General features: G+C 36.7%; 1 protein-coding gene across 1 annotated transcript in view; it reads right to left on the reverse strand.

Moving 5' to 3' along the window:
• Window positions 1-3,562: 3,562 nt before the first annotated feature.
• fgf10a (fibroblast growth factor 10a) overlaps window positions 3,563-18,514 on the reverse strand; it is a 68,787-nt gene continuing 53,835 nt past the window's right edge. Inside the window, exon 3 of the mRNA XM_061907755.1 lies at window positions 3,563-4,127. Within this exon, the coding sequence (XP_061763739.1) occupies window positions 3,927-4,127 (201 nt within the window). The 3' untranslated portion in view covers window positions 3,563-3,926. The remainder of the gene's footprint in view (window positions 4,128-18,514) is intronic.

The raw sequence follows: 18,514 nt of genomic DNA on the forward strand, positions 1-18,514 counted from the left end.
TGTTGTGAGTAGTTGGTATTGGAATTTTTCAAATCAGTCTAAAAATGTTGAAGAAATAACATTTTCAGTTGAGAAAGGGTATTGCAGATTTCCTGGAATTTGGGGAAAACCAGAATGTTTCCAAGTTAAAAAAAACAACTTAATTTTTTGTCCTGATTAAGAGGATTTTTTTGATGGTGGAATGGTTGCAGTGGGTTGAAAAATGTGGAAAGAGTAGTTGACAGAAAAAAGGGTGAAAAAAAGAGTTTGAAAAACCGGGAATTGTGGGTATTTCTGGAATTTTTTTGGAACTTATAAAAATGCTACCTTGAATGTCCCGTTAAACCTGGAATTGTGGGAAATTTTTTAATTCTTGGAATTTGTCAAGGGAAAGCCCGTGATTCCTGAATAGGCTGAACAGTTTGAAGTTGGAACGTTTTGAATTGGATGAAAAATTTGGAAGTTGTGGAACTTTGAAAAATGTCCCATTCTTTTTCAATGGGAATTTAATGGAAATTTTGGGAAAAGTGGGATTTTTTTTAAAATGCTAAATATTTTGAATGTTGTGAATAGTTGGTATTGGAATTTTTCAAATCAGTCAAAAAATGTTGAAGAAATAACATTTTCAGTTGAGAAAGGATATTGCAGATTTCCTGGAATTTGGGGAAAACCAGAATGTTTCCAAGTTAAAAAAAAACAACTTAATTTTTTGTCCTGATTAAGAGGATTTTTTTGATGGTGGAATGGTTGAAGTGGGTTGAAAAATGTGGAAAGAGTAGTTGACAGAAAAAAGGGTGAAAAAAGAGTTTAAAAAACCGGGAATTGTGGGTATTTCTGGAATTTTTGGGGAACTTAGAAAAATGCTAGTTTGAATGTCCAGGATGAATGGAATGTGTTTGAATAGGTTGAAAAATGTGGAAATGGTGGAAGTTTGAAAAATGTCCAATTCATTTTGAATGGAAAAAATGTCCCGTCAAACCTGGAATTCTATGAAATCTGGGAATTCTTGGAACTTTTCAAGGGAAAGCCCGTAATTCCTGAATAGGCTGAACAGTTTGAAGTTGGAATGTTTTGAATTGGATGAAAAATGCGGAAGTTGTGGAAGTTCGAAAAATGTCCCATTTTTTTCAATGAGAATTTCATGGAAATTTTGGGAAAAGTAGGATTTTTGTTTTTTAAATGCTAAATATTTTGAATGTTGTGAATGGTTGGTGTTGGAATTTTTCAAATCAGTCAAAAAATGTTGAAGTAATAACATTTTTAATTGAGAAAGGGTATTACAGTTTTCCTGGAATTTTGGGAAAACCAGAATGTTTCCAAGTAAAAAAAAAACAACTTAATTTTTTTGTCCTGATTAAGAGGATTTTTCTGATGGTGGAATGGTTGTAGTGGGTTGAAAAATGTGGAAAGAGTAGTTGACAGAAAAAGGGGTGAAAAAAGAGTTTGAAAAACCGGGAATTGTGGGTATTTCTGGAATTTTTTTGGAACTTGTAAAAATGCTACCTTAAATGTCCCGTTAAACCTGGAATTGTGGGAAATTTTTTAATTCTTGGAATTTGTCAAGGGAAAGCCCGTGATTCCTGAATAGGCTGAACAGTTTGAAGTTGGAACGTTTTGAATTGGATGAAACATTTGGAAGTTGTGGAACTTTGAAAAATGTCCCATTCTTTTTCAATGGGAATTTCATGGAAATTTTGGGAAAAGTGGGATTTTTTTTTTTTAATGCTAAATATTTTGAATGTTGTGAGTAGTTGGTATTGGAATTTTTCAAATCAGTCTAAAAATGTTGAAGAAATAACATTTTCAGTTGAGAAAGGGTATTGCAGATTTCCTGGAATTTGGGGAAAACCAGAATGTTTCCAAGTTAAAAAAAACAACTTAATTTTTTGTCCTGATTAAGAGGATTTTTTTGATGGTGGAATGGTTGTAGTGGGTTGAAAAATGTGGAAAGAGTAGTTGACAGAAAAAAGGGTGAAAAAAAGAGTTTGAAAAACCGGGAATTGTGGGTATTTCTGGAATTTTTTTGGAACTTATAAAAATGCTACCTTGAATGTCCCGTTAAACCTGGAATTGTGGGAAATTTTTTAATTCTTGGAATTTGTCAAGGGAAAGCCCGTGATTCCTGAATAGGCTGAACAGTTTGAAGTTGGAACGTTTTGAATTGGATGAAAAATTTGGAAGTTGTGGAACTTTGAAAAATGTCCCATTCTTTTTCATTGGGAATTTAATGGAAATTTTGGGAAAAGTGGGATTTTTTTTAAAATGCTAAATATTTTGAATGTTGTGAATAGTTGGTATTGGAATTTTTCAAATCAGTCAAAAAATGTTGAAGAAATAACATTTTCAGTTGAGAAAGGATATTGCAGATTTCCTGGAATTTTGGGAAAACCAGAATGTTTCCAAGTTAAAAAAAACCAACTTAATTTTTTGTCCTGATTAAGAGGATTTTTTTGATGGTGGAATGGTTGTAGTGGGTTGAAAAATGTGGAAAGAGTAGTTGACAGAAAAAAGGGTGAAAAAAGAGTTTGAACAACTGGGAATTGTGGGTATTTATGGAATTTTTTTGGAACTTGTAAAAATGCTACCTTGAATGTCCCGTTAAACCTGGAATTGTGGGAAATTTTGGAATTCTTGGAATTTGTCAAGGGAAAGCCCGTGATTCCTGAATAGGCTGAACAGTTTGAAGTTGGAACATTTTGAATTGGATGAAAAATTTGGAAGTTGTGGAACTTTGAAAAAAGTCCCATTCTTTTCAATGGGAATTTCATGGAAATTTTGGGAAAAATGGGATTATTTTTTTTTAAATGCTAAATATTTTGAATGTTGTGAATAGTTGGTATTGGAATTTTTCAAATCAGTCTAAAAATGTTGAAGAAATAACATTTTCAATTGAGAAAGGGTATTCCAGATTTCCCGGAATTTGGGGAAAACCAGGATTTTTTTCCCAGTTCAAAAATAACTTTTTTTTTGTCCTGATTAAGAGGAATTTTTTGATGGTGGAATAGTTGAAGTGGGTTGAAAAATGTGGAAAGAGGAGTGGACGTGAAAAACAAATTGAAAAAAAATGGAATTGTGGGCACTCCTGGAATTTTTTTGGAACTTGGAAAAATGCTAGTTTGAATGTCCCGTTAAACCTGGAATTGTGGGAAATTTTGGAATTCTTGGAATTTGTCAATGGAAAGCCCGCAATTCCCAAATAAGCTGAACAGTTTGAAGTTGGACCGTTTTGAATCGGTTGAAAAATGTGGAAGGTAGTACATGACAACATCCTGAGAAGAAGAATAATAAATAGATGAATGTTGGTGTAGAAAACATGTGTAAATGTTTTGAAAAATTCACACAATCAAAAACTTCTACTTATCAGAAATGAACGTACATAACAGCCATGAATGGAGCTTTACTGTACTGCACAGTACTTAAAAATCAATTTTAAATCATTTACATTTCCTATGTGGATCAATAAAGTTTGTCTATGTCATTTGTGATGGCGAACTATGATAAGTGAAATATCAACAATGTCAAGTATGAAAAGACGCGGATGCCAGTTAAAGATAAATATATTTCTATATTTATTTAAGCTTAAAATGAGTAGTATTTAAAAAAAGAGAGAATGGTAAAAGGGTAAAAAAAAAAAAAGACAAGACCATTGTCTTTTTAGCATGTTTTCTGTTAAATATTACACAAAATAAATAAATTCAAAGAAAACTCATGATTGCGTTTGACTTGGTTTGGATGTTCTTTGACCCTGTCTTTGTCCGTCTTCTCAGTCCATGGTCACCTCTGCTGTTGTTCTTTTTATAACTTAGACTGGAAAATATAATAGAGGTTGCATATATCTTTCTTTCACAATTGTCCTCCTCCCACAGATGCAGGATGTCTCCTCAGTGCGTCCTTCAGATCCAAATATCTCCGGAGTGCTTCCGAACCCTCAAACCCCCGACGTCCAGTCACCGAGGATGCACCCCGATGGGCAGGAAGTGAGTGGTTGTGTTTTTCCTCCTGGTCTTCTTGCCCCTGACGGCCTTGCCGTTGGCGTTGAGTCCCACAAACATGTGCTTGCGCTTGTTGCGCCACTCCGCTGAAGCGTAGGTGTTGTACTTGTTCTCCTCGATGCGCTCGATCAGGCGACAGTCGGGGCCGAAGTCCCTCTGCGGGAGACAAGCAGAGGGCGGGAAAGGTCAAAGGAAGGTTGACTGGTGTTTAGTGAGTGTAGGCCTCTTTCCAAACTGCAGATCGTTTACCGATTGTTTACCATGAATTGATTAACGTGGACCCCAATAAGTTGAAAAACTTATTGGGGTGTTACCATTTAGTGGTCAATGGTACAGAATATGTACTGTACTGTGCAATCTACTAGAAAAAGTTTCAATCAATCAATCAATCAATCAATCAATCAAAATCTTTGTTCAAAATGTTCAGTAGTGCAGTGTTTTTCAACCTTTTTTGAGCCGAGGCACATTTTTTGGCGTTGAAAAAATGCGGAGGCAAACCACCTGCGGAAATCATTAAAAAAACGAAACTCAGTTGACGGTAAAAAGTCGTTGTCGGAATTGTTGGATATGACTTGAAAGCATAACCAAGCATGCATCATCATAGCTCTTGTCTTAAAGTCATACTTGCCAACCTTGAGACCTCAGAATTAGGGAGATATTATACATATATATATATATATTTATATATATATATATATATTAGGGCTGGGCAACGATTAAAAATGTTAATCGAAGTTAATCGCACTATTTCTCTGATTAATCGCGATTAACTGCATTGTATACGCAAAGCCCAATAATGAATTCAAAAGTAGTGTGTAGTGCACCTTTATTGGAATATTCTCCCACATGAACAAAAGCGCCAAAACATTTAAACAATTTAAATCAGTCATTGTTAAACAGTAGCAGTTAAATAGCATATTTCATGAAAAGCAACTCAAAAAATGTAAATACAAACATTTAAGCTTATTGCCACTGCCAGGGTATTTAAGTTATAATGTTTGTTCTGGAAAATAAATATAATCTACATACAAATCTCTGAGCCACAATCATAACATCTGAACAGGCAATTTCTGAGGTAACAGCAGAAACATTTTTTTTTATCAGGGATCTTATGTTTAAAAAACCTATATTATAGGTAGTGGGCTGTTTTAGGGAATTTTTGATCAAATTATCCGTAGTAGCAATATTAATAATGTTGTGTTTATTCTGCGTAGTGCACTTAAAATAATTATGACCATATCTAGGAATTGATATGATGGGAATTTTCCGATTGTTTGCTTGGTGCTTTGATAAACTGAACGCATCATATACATGGTACTATATTGTGATGTTATGAGCCAGGGAATAAAAGAACTACCCTACCCAGCATGCAACAGGAGTGACGAGCATGCGCGGTAGCCCGGTATAGGTTGTGTCGCCATGACGGCATCTTGTATGTTGTGATATGCACGCTCTGAAAGCAAACGTTAAGAACTCAGCCAATACGCCTCGTCTGCATTATTTATAAATAGACAGACAACACAAATACTCCGCTGCTTCACAGGCCGCTGGATGTAGCCGGCAAAGTATTCCCGGTCTAGCAAGCACGCGTCATTCAGTCCAAAACGGCCCGATCTATCCACATCCAGAATTGTCTGGCGGTCGTAAGTGATCCCGGAGTGACCACGCTGTAAGCCAGCCATGAAATTTGCAGAATTGTCCGGTATTTTTGCCAAATGTTCCATATTTCCCAAGAGCCCCTTGACGCCATCTTGTTAAGAAAAGGCGTTAACAAAATAAAAGCATGTAAACAACATACGCAAATGTGCGATAAAATAATTGTCGGCGTTAATAGATTGATGCGTTAACTCATAATTAACGCACTAATTTGCCCACCCCTAATATATATATATTTGTTTGTATATATATGCAGGTATCTACATCTTACGTACCTACCTGTTAAGTATCTACATTTTATGTATCTACGTCTTATGTAAATGGTAAATGGGTTGTACTTGTATAGTGCTTTTGTACCTTTTTTTTTATAGGAACTCAAAGCGCTTTGACACTATTTCCACATTCACCCATGCAAGGCTCTAACCAGGACCCATAAGGAGAAAGGGTGAAGTGTCTTGCCCAAGGACACAACGGACGTGACTAGGTTGGTAGAAGTTAGCTGTCCCCTACGTATGTCTCGACATGTGCACAGGAGGGTAGCTGGTCAACGCATGTGAGTGTGTGTATGTGTGTGTGTGTTTGTGAGAATGTCAGCCTGTTGTTGAGTGACGTCAGTGAGTGAGTGGGCGAGTATATAGAGCAGGGGCGCTCACACTTTTTCTGCAGGCGAGCTACTTTTCAATTGACCAAGTCGAGGAGATCTACCTCGTTCCTATTTATAATTTATATGTATTTATTTATGAAAGAGACATTTTTGTTAAAAAGTTAATGGTGTTTAATGATAATACAAGCATGTTTAACACACATATAAGTTGGTGTATTACCTGATTCTGATGACTTGCATTGATTGGAATTAGACAGTGGTGTCGATAACGTCCGTATTTTCAAATGGAGGAGAAAAAAAAGTCCTCCTTTCTGTCCAATACCACATGAAAGTGGTTGGATTTGGCATCTCATTTGTCCAACTTGCATACTCGTTTTTGAACACTTTGTTATGAGAGTAGCATATGTGTGTGGCCCTTTAATGTCTGGCAGCAGGTGAGTGACGTCAGTGACTGTGCGGGTGTGCAAGCAAGTGAGAAAGCGGTCGCTGAGGGCGGGGGAGAAATACATTGGCATCAAACTCCGTAGCTTGCTAGCTTGTGCACGCTAGCTTTCTGAGACTCTTATTTTGTTAGCACAGGCAGGATGAAACAGGTCTTTTATGGTGAAGACAGGAACTGTGCAGTCGGTCTTTAGAGTTTTGACAGTAGGTACGGAGTCTCTAGAAATAAAATGTGTTTCTCTGCGTCCGCCCTGTTAGTGATTTTTTTCTTAAATATGAGCTCGCAGCAGCCAGCGTCATCTCACAAGATCCTCGGGTGCCGAGAATGTCAAACAACTGACGAAAGTGAAGTCTTGGTATGATTGATGATTGCTCATTTTTATGTCTATTTTTTAATGCCTGGCTTGAGATCGACCGACACACGCTCCGAGATCGACCAGTCGATCGCGATCGACGTAATGCCCACCCCTGATATAGAGAGCGAGAGGGAGCGCACGCACTGTGCAGTAGAGTGATGAACGGGTCCGATTGTCTTCTGCAGAACTAATAATGAAGCAAGCTTAAAAAAAGGAATAATCCTGACAGCTGTGATTGACTTTTGAAACTGACGTCATCTGGCAAAACCAGAGGGAAAAAAAAACATGTTTACTAATTTCAGATGCAAAAAAAACACAAAAAAAAGCTGTCTTTATGCATATTTTTGCCGGTCCATCATAACGTTCCTACGGTACTTCAATACGTGTATTACGTCAGTTAGGTATACATTTACAAAGGTGAATAAAAGTGTGTCAAATCGTTTCCATGCGGCATGAATCAAGCGTTGTTTATGGCAGGATTTGCGCGACAATAGAAGTGTAATCACACTCTGTTAGCATCAATCTGCCAATAGAAGAAGACATGGACTCCCGGATAAAGAAGCCATCCAGTGTAATCAAACGCCGGCCCCTCAGCCCTGCGCCCAGTGCAGCTTGTGTTGCAGGCCCAGCGCGGGAACGACCACGTCATGGGAATTCGCTTTGGGAGGCCGCGCAACAGAATGCCTTTTTTTTTTTTTTTTCTTGGCCAGCGTGTGTCATTTCATCTGTGCCGCTGCACAGGCACGCTCGAACGTTGCCTCTTTCGCTCTGAGAGAAAAGAGATGAAACGAGGTTTACCCCCCCCCCCCCTCTTTTAGGCAGCAATGGCACTAAAGCAGGTGCAGGATATTGTGTTTCCTCTCTCTGAATGGACACGACGCACATTTACTCCTTGCTGCTTCCTGCTGCTGGAGTAAATACACCTTTGACACCGTAGACTCACTAAATATCTGCTTTTAGTAAGCCAATTCCTGAAGGAATTATGTGTGAATGCTCCAACGCTGAAGTTGAACTTCAAAATGACTAATTGTTGAAGGAGAGATAAACAATTCAATCAATCAATGTTTACTTATATAGCCCTAAATCACTAGTGTCTCAAAGGGCTGCACAAACCACTACGACATCCTCGGTAGGCCCACATAAGGGCAAGGAAAACTCACACCCAGTGGGACGTCGGTGACAATGATGACTATGAGAACCTTGGAGAGGAGAAAAGCAATGGATGTCGAGCGGGTCTAACATGATACTGTGAAAGTTCAATCCATAATGGATCCAACACAGTCGCGAGAGTCCAGTCCAAAGCGGATCCAACACAGCAGCGAGAGTCCCGTTCACAGCGGAGCCAGCAGGAAACCATCCCAAGCGGAGGCGGATCAGCAGCGCAGAGATGTCCCCAGCCGATACACAGGCGAGCAGTACATGGCCACCGGATCGGACCGGACCCCCTCCACAAGGGAGAGTGGGATATAGGAGAAAAAGAAAAGAAACGGAAGATCAACTTGTCTAAAAAGGGAGTCTATTTAAAGGCTAGAGTAAACAAAAGAGTTTTAAGGTGTGACTTAAATGCTTCTACTGAGGTGGCATCTCGAACTTTTACCGGGAGGGCATTCCAGAGTACTGGAGCCCGAAATGAAAACGCTCTATAGCCCGCAGACTTTTTTCGGGCTCTAGGAATCACTAATAAGCCGGAGTCCTTTGAACGCAGATTTCTTGCCGGGACATATGGTACAATACAATCGGCAAGATAGGATGGAGCTAGACCGTGTAGTATTTTATACGTAAGTAGTAAAACCTTAAAGTCACATCTTAAGTGCACAGGAAGCCAGTGCTGGTGAGCCAGTACAGGCGTAATGTGATCAAACTTTCTTGTTCTTGTCAAAAGTCTAGCAGCCGCATTTTGTACCAACTGTAATCTTTTAATGCTAGACATGGGGAGACCCGAAAATAATACGTTACAGTAGTTGAGGCGAGACGTAACAAACGCATGGATAATGATCTCAGCGTCTTTAGTGGACAGAATGGAGCGAATTTTAGCGATATTACGGAGATGAAAGAAGGCCGTTTTAGTAACGCTTTTAATGTGTGACTCAAAGGAGAGAGTTGGGTCGAAGATAACACCCAGATTCTTTACCGTGTCGCCTTGTTTAATTGTTTGGTTGTCAAATGTTAGAGTTGTATCATTAAATAGAGGTCGGTGTCTGAGCAGGCCGATTTTTTAGAAGTTGGAACGGTTTGAATTGGATAAAACATGTGGGAGTTGTGGAACTTTGAAAGATGTCCCATTGTTTTCAATGGGAATTTCGGGAAAAGTGGGAATTTTTGGGAAAATGCAAAACACTTTGAATGTTGTGAATGAGTGTGGTTGTTGTTGGAATTTTTCAAATCTGTCAGGCTTGCCCCTGACAGTTTGTCTATGTTTTAGTTTTTTCCCTCTGCATTTGTCTGTTTCCTGTGTTTAGTATTTCCTGTCAAGTGCTCTTATTTTGTCAGCTTCCTGTCTTGTTCCCTGAGTGCTGTGTTCCTCCTCAGTGTGTTTAGTATTTCCTGTCTAGTGCTCTTATTTTGGTTCAGCTTCCTGTTTGTCTCCCTGTGTCCTGTTTTCACTCAGCTGCGGCTGATTGGCATCTGGTCACACCTGATGTCAATCGGCCAGCTCCTATTTTACCTGCTTTGTTCCTCCAGTCAGGGCTGGATCATTGTTTTGTCGTGTCAATGTCATTTTCTACTTGTCATTCCTACTGGTCGTGTGAATGCAGCGTAGCGGTAAGCTATATTTGGTAGATGTTTTGTAGCTTACTGTTTTTTGTTCCCTGCTTCCGATTAGTTTGTTCATAGCCCTTAGTTTGTTATATCCACCCATGTGCGTGCTTTTTGTTGTACCCTTTTGGTTTTGTTTTTGTCTTAGTATCTTTATTAAATCATGTTTACTTACCAAATGCCTGCCTCCTTCTCTGCATCTTGGGGTTCGACACCAAATAACTCTGACAAAATCGGTCGAAAAATGTTGAATTAATGTTTTATTGAGAAAAAGTATTACAGATTTCCTGGAATTTTGGGAAAACCGGGAATTTTTCCAGTTTTTTTGTCCTAATTAAGTGGAATGTTTTGACAGTAGAACAGTTGAAGTGGGATAAAAAATGTGGAAGGAGTAGTCGACAGAAAAAATTGTGAAAAAATGGGTTGAAAAAACGGGATTTCTGTGAATTCTTGGCATTTTTTTAACTTTGAAAAATTATAGTTTGCATTTCTAAGATGAGTGAGATACGTTGACGGTGGAATGGTTTGAATCAGTTGAAAAATGTGGAAATGGTGGACGTTTGAAAAATGTCCAATTCATTTTGAAAGGGGAAAAATGTCCCAGAAAACCTGGAAATTGGGGATATTTTTGGAATTTGTCAAAGAAAAAAACTGCCATTCCCGAATAGGCTGAACAGTTTGAAGTTGGAACGGTTTGAATTGGATAAAACATGTGGGAGTTGTGGAACTTTGAAAGATGTCCCGTTCTTTTCAATGGGAATTTCGGGAAAAGTGGGAATTTTTGGGAAAATGCAAAGTACTTTGAATGTTGTGAATGAGTTTGGTTGGTGTTGGCATTTTTCAAATCGGTCGAAAAATGTTGAATTAATATAATGTTTAATTGAGAAAGAGTATTACAGATTTGCTGTAATTTTGGGAAATCCGTGAATGTTTCCAGTTTTTTTGTCCTAATTAAGTGGAATGTTCTGACAGTGGAACAGTTGAAGTGGGTTAAAAAATGTGGAAGGAGTAGTCGACAGAAAAAATTGTGAAAAAATGGTTTGAAAAAACGGGATATCTGTGAATTCTTGGCATTTTTTAACTTTGAAAAATTATAGTTTGAATTTAAAGATGAGTGAGATATGTTGACGGTGGAATGGTTTGAATCAGTTGAAAATGTGGAAATGGCGGACGTTTGAAAAATGTCCAATTCATTTTGAAAGGGGAAAAATGTCCCAGAAAACCCGGAAATTGGGGATATTTTTGGAATTTGTCAAAGAAAAACCTGCAATTCCCGAATAGGCTGAACAGTTGGAAGTTGGAACGGTTTGAATTGGATAAAACGTGGGAGTTGTGGAACTTTGAAAGATGTCCCGTTCTTTTCAATGGGAATTTCGGGAAAAGTGGGAATTTTTGGGAAAATGCAAAATACTTTGAATGTTGTGAATGAGTTTGGTTGGTGTTGGCATTTTTCAAATCGGTCGAAAAATGTTGAATTAATATAATGTTTAATTGAAAAAGAGTATTACAGATTTGCTGGAATTTTGGGAAAGCCGTGAATTTTGCCAGTTTTTTTGTCCTATTTAAGTGGAATGTTTTGACAGTGGAACAGTTGAAGTGGGTTAAAAAATGTGGAAGGAGTAGTCGACAGAAAAAATAGTGAAAAAATGGGTTGAAAAAACGGGATATCTGTGAATTCTTGGCATTTTTTTTACTTTGAAAAATTATAGTTTGAATTTTTAAGATGAGTGAGATATGTTGACGGTGGAATGGGTGTAATCGGTTGAAAAATGTGGAAATGGTGGACGTTTGAAAAATGTCCAATTCATTTTGAAAGGGGAAAAATGTCCCAGCAAATCTGGAAATCGGGGATATTTTTGGAATTTGCAAAGAAAAACCTGCAATTCCCGAATAGGCTGAACAGTTGGAAGTTGGAACAGTTTGAATTGGATAAAATATGTGGGAGTTGTGGAACTTTGAAAGATGTCCCGTTCTTTTCAATGGGAATTTCGGGAAAAGTGGGAATTTTTGGGAAAATGCAAAATACTTTGAATGTTGTGAATGAGTTTGGTTGGTGTTGGAATTTTTCAAATCGGTCGAAAAATGTTGAATTAATATAATGTTTAATTGAGAAAGAGTATTACAGATTTCCTGGAATTTGGGAAAACCGGGAATTTTTCCAGTTTTTTTTGTTCTAATTAAGTGGAATGTTTTGACGGTGGAACAGTTGAAGTGGGTTGAAAAATGTGGAAGGAGTAGTCGACAGAAAAAAGGGTGAAAAAAACGGGATTTCTGTGAATTCTTGGCATTTTTTTAACGTTGAAAAATTAGAGTTTGAATTTCTAAGATGAGTGAGATATGTTGACGGTGGAATGGTTTGAATCAGTTGAAAAATGTGGAAATGGTAGACCTTTGAAAAATGTCCAATTCATTTTGAAGGGGGAAAAATGTCCCAGCAAATCTAGAAATCGGGGATATTTTTGGAATTTGCAAAGAAAAACCTGCAATTCCCGAATAGGCTGAACAGTTGGAAGTTGGAACAGTTTGAATTGGATAAAACATGTGGGAGTTGTGGAACTTTGAAAGATGTCCCGTTCTTTTCAATGGGAATTTCGGGAAAAGTGGGAATTTTTGGGAAAATGCAAAATACTTTGAATGTTGTGAATGAGTTTGGTTGGTGTTGGAATTTTTCAAATCGGTCGAAAAATGTTGAATTAATATAATGTTTAATTGAGAAAGAGTATTACAGATTTCCTGGAATTTGGGAAAACCGGGAATTTTTCCAGTTTTTTTTTGTTCTAATTAAGTGGAATGTTTTGACGGTGGAACAGTTGAAGTGGGTTGAAAAATGTGGAAGGAGTAGTCGACAGAAAAAAGGGTGAAAAAAACGGGATTTCTGTGAATTCTTGGCATTTTTTTAACTTTGAAAAATTAGAGTTTGAATTTCTAAGATGAGTGAGATATGTTGACGGTGGAATGGTTTGAATCAGTTGAAAAATGTGGAAATGGTAGACCTTTGAAAAATGTCCAATTCATTTTGAAAGGGGAAAAATGTCCCAGAAAACCTGGAAATTGGGGATATTTTTGGAATTTGTCAAAGAAAAACCTGCAATTCCCGAATAGGCTGAACAGTTGGAAGTTGGAACGGTTTGAATTGGATAAAACATGTGGGAGTTGTGGAACTTTGGAAGATGTCCCGTTCTTTTCAATGGGAATTTCGGGAAATGTGGGAATTTTTGGGAAAATGCAAAATACTTTGAATGTTGTGAATGAGTCTGGTTGGTGTTGGCATTTTTCAAATCGGTCGAAAAATGTTGAATTAATATAATGTTTAATTGAAAAAGAGTATTACAGATTTGCTGGTATTTTGGGAAAACCGTGAATTTTGCCAGTTTTTTTGTCCTATTTAAGTGGAATGTTTTGACAGTAGAACAGTTGAAGTGGGTTAAAAAATGTGGAAGGAGTAGTCGACAGAAAGAATTGTGAAAAAATGGGTTGAAAAAACGGGATATCTGTGAATTCTTGGCATTTTTTTTACTTTGAAAAATCATAGTTTGAATTTCTAAGATGAGTGAGATATGTTGACGGTGGAATGGTTTGAATCGGTTGAAAAATGTGGAAATGGTGGACGTTTGAAAAATGTCCAATTCATTTTGAAAGGGGAAAAATGTCCCAGAAAACCTGGAAATTGGGAATATTTTTGGAATTTGTCAAAGAAAAACCTGCAATTCCCGAATAGGCTGAACAGTTGGAAGTTGGAACGGTTTGAATTGGATAAAACATGTGGGAGTTGTGGAACTTTGAAAGATGTCCCGTTCTTTTCAATGGGAATTTCGGGAAAAGTGGGAATTTTTGGGAAAATGCAAAATACTTTGAATGTTGTGAATGAGTTTGGTTGGTGTTGGCATTTTTCAAATCGGTCGAAAAATGTTGAATTAATATAATGTTTAATTGAGAAAGAGTATTACAGATTTCCTGGAATTTTGGGAAAACTGGGAATTTTTCCTTTTTTTTTTTTTTGTCCTGCTTAAGAGGAATGTTTTGACAGTGAAACGGTTGAAGTGGGTTGAAATATGTGGAAGGAGTACCCGCCAGAAAAAAAGGGTTTGAATAAACAAGAATTCTGGGAATTCCTGGAATTTATTTGAACGTGGAAAAATGGTAGTTTGAATGTCCAAGATGAGTAAAATATGTCGAAGGTGGAATAGTTTGAATTTGTTGAAAAATGTGGAAATGTTGGAAGTTTGAAAAAATGGCCAATTCATTTTGAATCTGAAAAATGTCCCGGAAAACCTGGAATTCTGGGAAATTTTGATTGATTGATTGAGACTTTTATTAGTAGATTTTCACAGTACAGTACATTTTCCGTACCATTGACCACTAAATGGTAACACCCCAATAAGTTTTTCAACTTGTGTAAGTCGGGGTCCACGTTCATCGATTAATGGTAAAGCAAATAGTTGTTGTTTATATATATTTTTTATAGTTATTTTTGTTGTTAAGTACATAACTCCACATTAGGGATGCACCGATTAATCGGTAATCGAATATATTCGGCCGAATATGGCAAAAAAAGCCACATCCGGCCTTCGGTGGATTGAGTTAAAAACAAGGCCGAATAGTGGCGTGTGACGCAATTTTGTGACGTGGTGACGCAATCAACCAACGTGCCGTGACGTTGGGATATGTTGTGTACCTGTATAAGTGTATGAGGTTACAAGCACACACTTATTGAGATTTAGTGGGGCCTCTGTTTACATTATTAGCCTGTTGTGTAGGCTACCTGTATAAGTGTATGAGGTTACAAGCTCACACTTAATTGAGATTTACTGGAGCCTTCTGTTTACATTATTATTATATCTACTGTGACTAAGCAGACTTTTGCCAAAAGGACAATAATTCATTTGTTGTGTGTTTATCCACTTTAATGCACTTAATTATTTTTTGGAATGCATGTTTTGTTTGAAGGCCTAATATAAATGAAAAACGTTGTGCTTTTTTTGAAAAGCAAAAGCTACTGGAATATTAAAAAAAATGTCAATATTCAATAAAAAATACTTTATTTGAAAAACATGTCTAAATATTTATTCTAGGCTAGTTATGCAATATAAAAAAAATTGTGAAAAACTGCATTCATTATTCGGTATTCGGCCTTCGGCCAAGCGTTTAAATTTTATTCGGCTTCGGCTTCGGCCACAAATTTTCATTTCGGTGCATCCCTACTCCACATGTGTTCATTTATAGTTTTGATGAGACAATCTCCAATGTCATGGAAATAAAGAACACATTGAATGAGGAGAAGGTGTGTCCAAACTTTTGGCTTTTACCGTATATCGACACATGTCAATATACTGTACGTGTTGGACCAATCACATTACAGCGCTAAGTACTGTTAGCTTGTTGTCAAATATATTTTATGTCTCCCATAAATGACAAAATGTTACTTATGCACAGGTGATTTAGTGTCATGTCAGCAGGTGAACGCTACTCAATGTGCTGGAAAATGAAACTCTCTCAACCGAGACGCAGTCTTCTTAGGGCAGTAATGAGATACCACTTGAAATCACTTCTTGGCTGGAACCATGTTGAGATTTAGGGCTTGTATCAGACATCAAATATAGTTTTTCAACACTTAGACTGTATATTGCTACAATATGATTGCTCTAACACTTGGCAGACCATCACTTTTGGCACCATGACCACGGTTCAGTACGTAGGCTACCTGGGTTTTATGGTCGTATTCTCAGTACAGTAAGGGAACAACATGCAATATATCATACTGCTTAGATTTTGTGGCAACAGCTTTGTTTTAGATAAATAATCATTTTGTAATAAATACAATTCTCCCCCCCAAAAATACTATCTAACGTACAGAGAATGTGAATGTAACTGGATGAGGTGTGTTGTTCCAATGCTGAAGTTGAAGTGAATTGCTGACAGACTCTAATATGAATGTGAGAATAGTTTAAATGTTGAAGAGTTTGAATTTCCAGAAAAACCGGAATTTGGTTTGGAACTTGGGAAAGTGTTAGTTTGAAAGTCCAGGATGAGTGGAATGTGTTGATGTTGGAATGGTTTGATTAGGTTGAAAAATGTGGAAACGTGCAACTTGGAAAAATGTCCTATTCATTTCAATGGGAACTTCCTGGAAATTTGGGAACTTTGGGGAAAAGCTGAATTGGTTGGTGTTGGAATTGTTTGAATCGGTCAAGAAAAGTAGAAGTATTAACAGCTTTTTAATTGCGAAATGGTATTACGGAATTTCAGGAAAACTGGGAAATTTTCAAGTTCTTTAATCCATCCATCCAACCATCCATTTTTCTACCGCTTATTCCCTTTGGGGTCGCTGGTGCCTATCTCAGCTACAATCGGGCGTAAGGCAATCAACTTGTTTTTTTGTCCTGACTAAGAGGAATGTGTTGACGTTGGAACGGTCGAAATGGGTTGAAAAATGTTAAAGGAATCATCGCACTAAAAAAGGTTGGAAAATAAGGTTAGAAAAAACAGTAATTTCTGGAAATTGGTTTAACGTGGAAAAATGTTTGAATTTCCAGGATGCATTTATTATTTTGAAGTTGGTTTGAAAAATGTGGGAACTGTGGAACTTTGAAAAAAATCGATAATTCATTTTGAATGGGGAAAATGTCCCTAAAAAAACAGGGAATTCTAGGAAATCCGGGATTTTTTTAAAATAATTGTTGAAAGGGAACACATGATTCCTGAACAGGCTGAATATTTTGAAGTTGGAACGGTTTGAATTGTATACAAAATGTGGGGATTGTGGAACTTTGAAAAATGTGCCATTCTTTTCAATGTGAATATCATGGAAATTTGGGAATTTCAAGAAAAGAGGGATTTTCTTTGCAAATGTTAAAAAAAAAAAGAAGTGAATGTTCTAAATTTATTTAAATGGTTGGTGTTGAAATTTTAGAAAATGGTCGAGAAATGTTGAAGTCGTAACATTTAAATTGAGAAATGGTATTACGGAATTTCGGGCAAACTTGGAAATTTTCCAGTTCCAGAGGATGTTTTTGATGGTGGAACAGTTCATGTGGGTTGAAAAATGTTTAAGGAATCATCGCACTAACAAAGGTTGGAAAATAAGGTTAGAAAAAACAGTAATTTCTGGAAATTGGTTTAACGTGGAAAAATGTTTGAATTTCCAGGATGAATTTATTATTTTGAAGTTGGTTTGAAAAATGTGGGAACTGTGGAACTTTGAAAAAAATCGATAATTCATTTTGAATGGGGAAAATGTCCCTAAAAAAACAGGGAATTCTAGGAAATCCGGGAATTTTTCTAATAATTGTTGAAAGGGAGCACATGATTCCTGAACAGGCTGAATATTTTGAAGTTGGAACGGTTTGAATTGTATACAAAATGTGGGGATTGTGGAATGTTGAAAAATGTGCCATTCTTTTCAATGTGAATATCATGGAAATTTGGGAATTTCAAGAAAAGAGGGATTTTCTTTGAAAATGTTAAAAAAAGAAAGAAGTGAATGTTCTAAATTGGTTTAAATGGTTGGTGTTGAAATTTTAGAAAATGTTCGAGAAATGTTGAAGTAGTAAGATTTAAATTGAGAAATGGTATTACGGAATTTCGGGCAAACTTGGAAATTTTCCAGTTCCAGAGGATGTTTTTGATGGTGGAACAGTTGATGTGGGTTGAAAAATGTGGAAGGAATAGTCGACAGAAAAAAGGGTGAAAAAAGGGTTTGAAAATAATGGAATTCTGGAGAAAAAGTCCTATTCATTTCAATGGGAACTTTCTGGAAAGTTAAGAACTTTGGGGAAAAGCAGGATTTTATTGAAAATGATGAGGCTTGTGAATGTCCTGAATGAGCTGAATTGGTTAGTGTTGGAATTGTTTAATTCGGTCAAAACATGTTTAAGTAGTAACAGCTTTTTAATTTAAAAATGGTATTATGGAATTTCAGGAAAACCGGGAATTTTTCGAGTTCTTAAATCAACTTTTTTTTTTTTCCTGACTAAAAGGAATGTTTGGACAGTGGAACGGTTGAAATGGGTTGAAAAATGTGAAAGGAGTCATCACACTAAAAAGGTTGGAAATAAGGTTACAAAAAAGCAGGAATTGAGCGATGCTTGGGCATTGTTTATTGTGTGAATGTTCCAAAACGTGTTTATTGTGTGAACGTTCCAAAACGTGTTTATTGTGTGAACGTTCCAAAACGTGTTTATTGTGTGAATGTTCCAAAACGTGTTTATTGTGTGAATGTTCCAAAACGTGTTTATTGTGTGAATCTTCCAAAACGTGTTTATTGTGTGAATCTTCCAAAACGTGTTTATTGTGTGAATGATCCAAAACATGTTTATTGTGTGAATGATCCAAAACATGTTTATTGTGTGAATGTTCCAAAACATGTTTATTGTGTGAATGTTCAACAAATGTTTATTGTGTGAATGTTCAAAAACATGTTTATTGTGTTAATGATCCAAAAAATATTTATTGTGTGTATGTTCCTAAACATGTTTACTGTGTGAATATTCTAAAACATGTTTATTGTGTGAATGTTCCAAACCATGTTTATTGTGTGAATGTTCCAAAACATGTTTATTATGTGAATGTTCCAAAACATGTTTATTGTGTGAATGTTCCAAAACATGTTCATTGTATGAAGGTTCCAAAACATGTTTATTGTGTGAATGTTCCAAAACATGTTTATTGTGTGCAAGTTCCAAAACATGTTTATTGTGTGAATTTTCCAAAACATGTTTATTGTGTGAAAG

Source organism: Nerophis ophidion, linkage group LG08, assembly GCF_033978795.1.
Source record: "Nerophis ophidion isolate RoL-2023_Sa linkage group LG08, RoL_Noph_v1.0, whole genome shotgun sequence".
Classification (NCBI taxonomy): domain Eukaryota; kingdom Metazoa; phylum Chordata; class Actinopteri; order Syngnathiformes; family Syngnathidae; genus Nerophis; species Nerophis ophidion.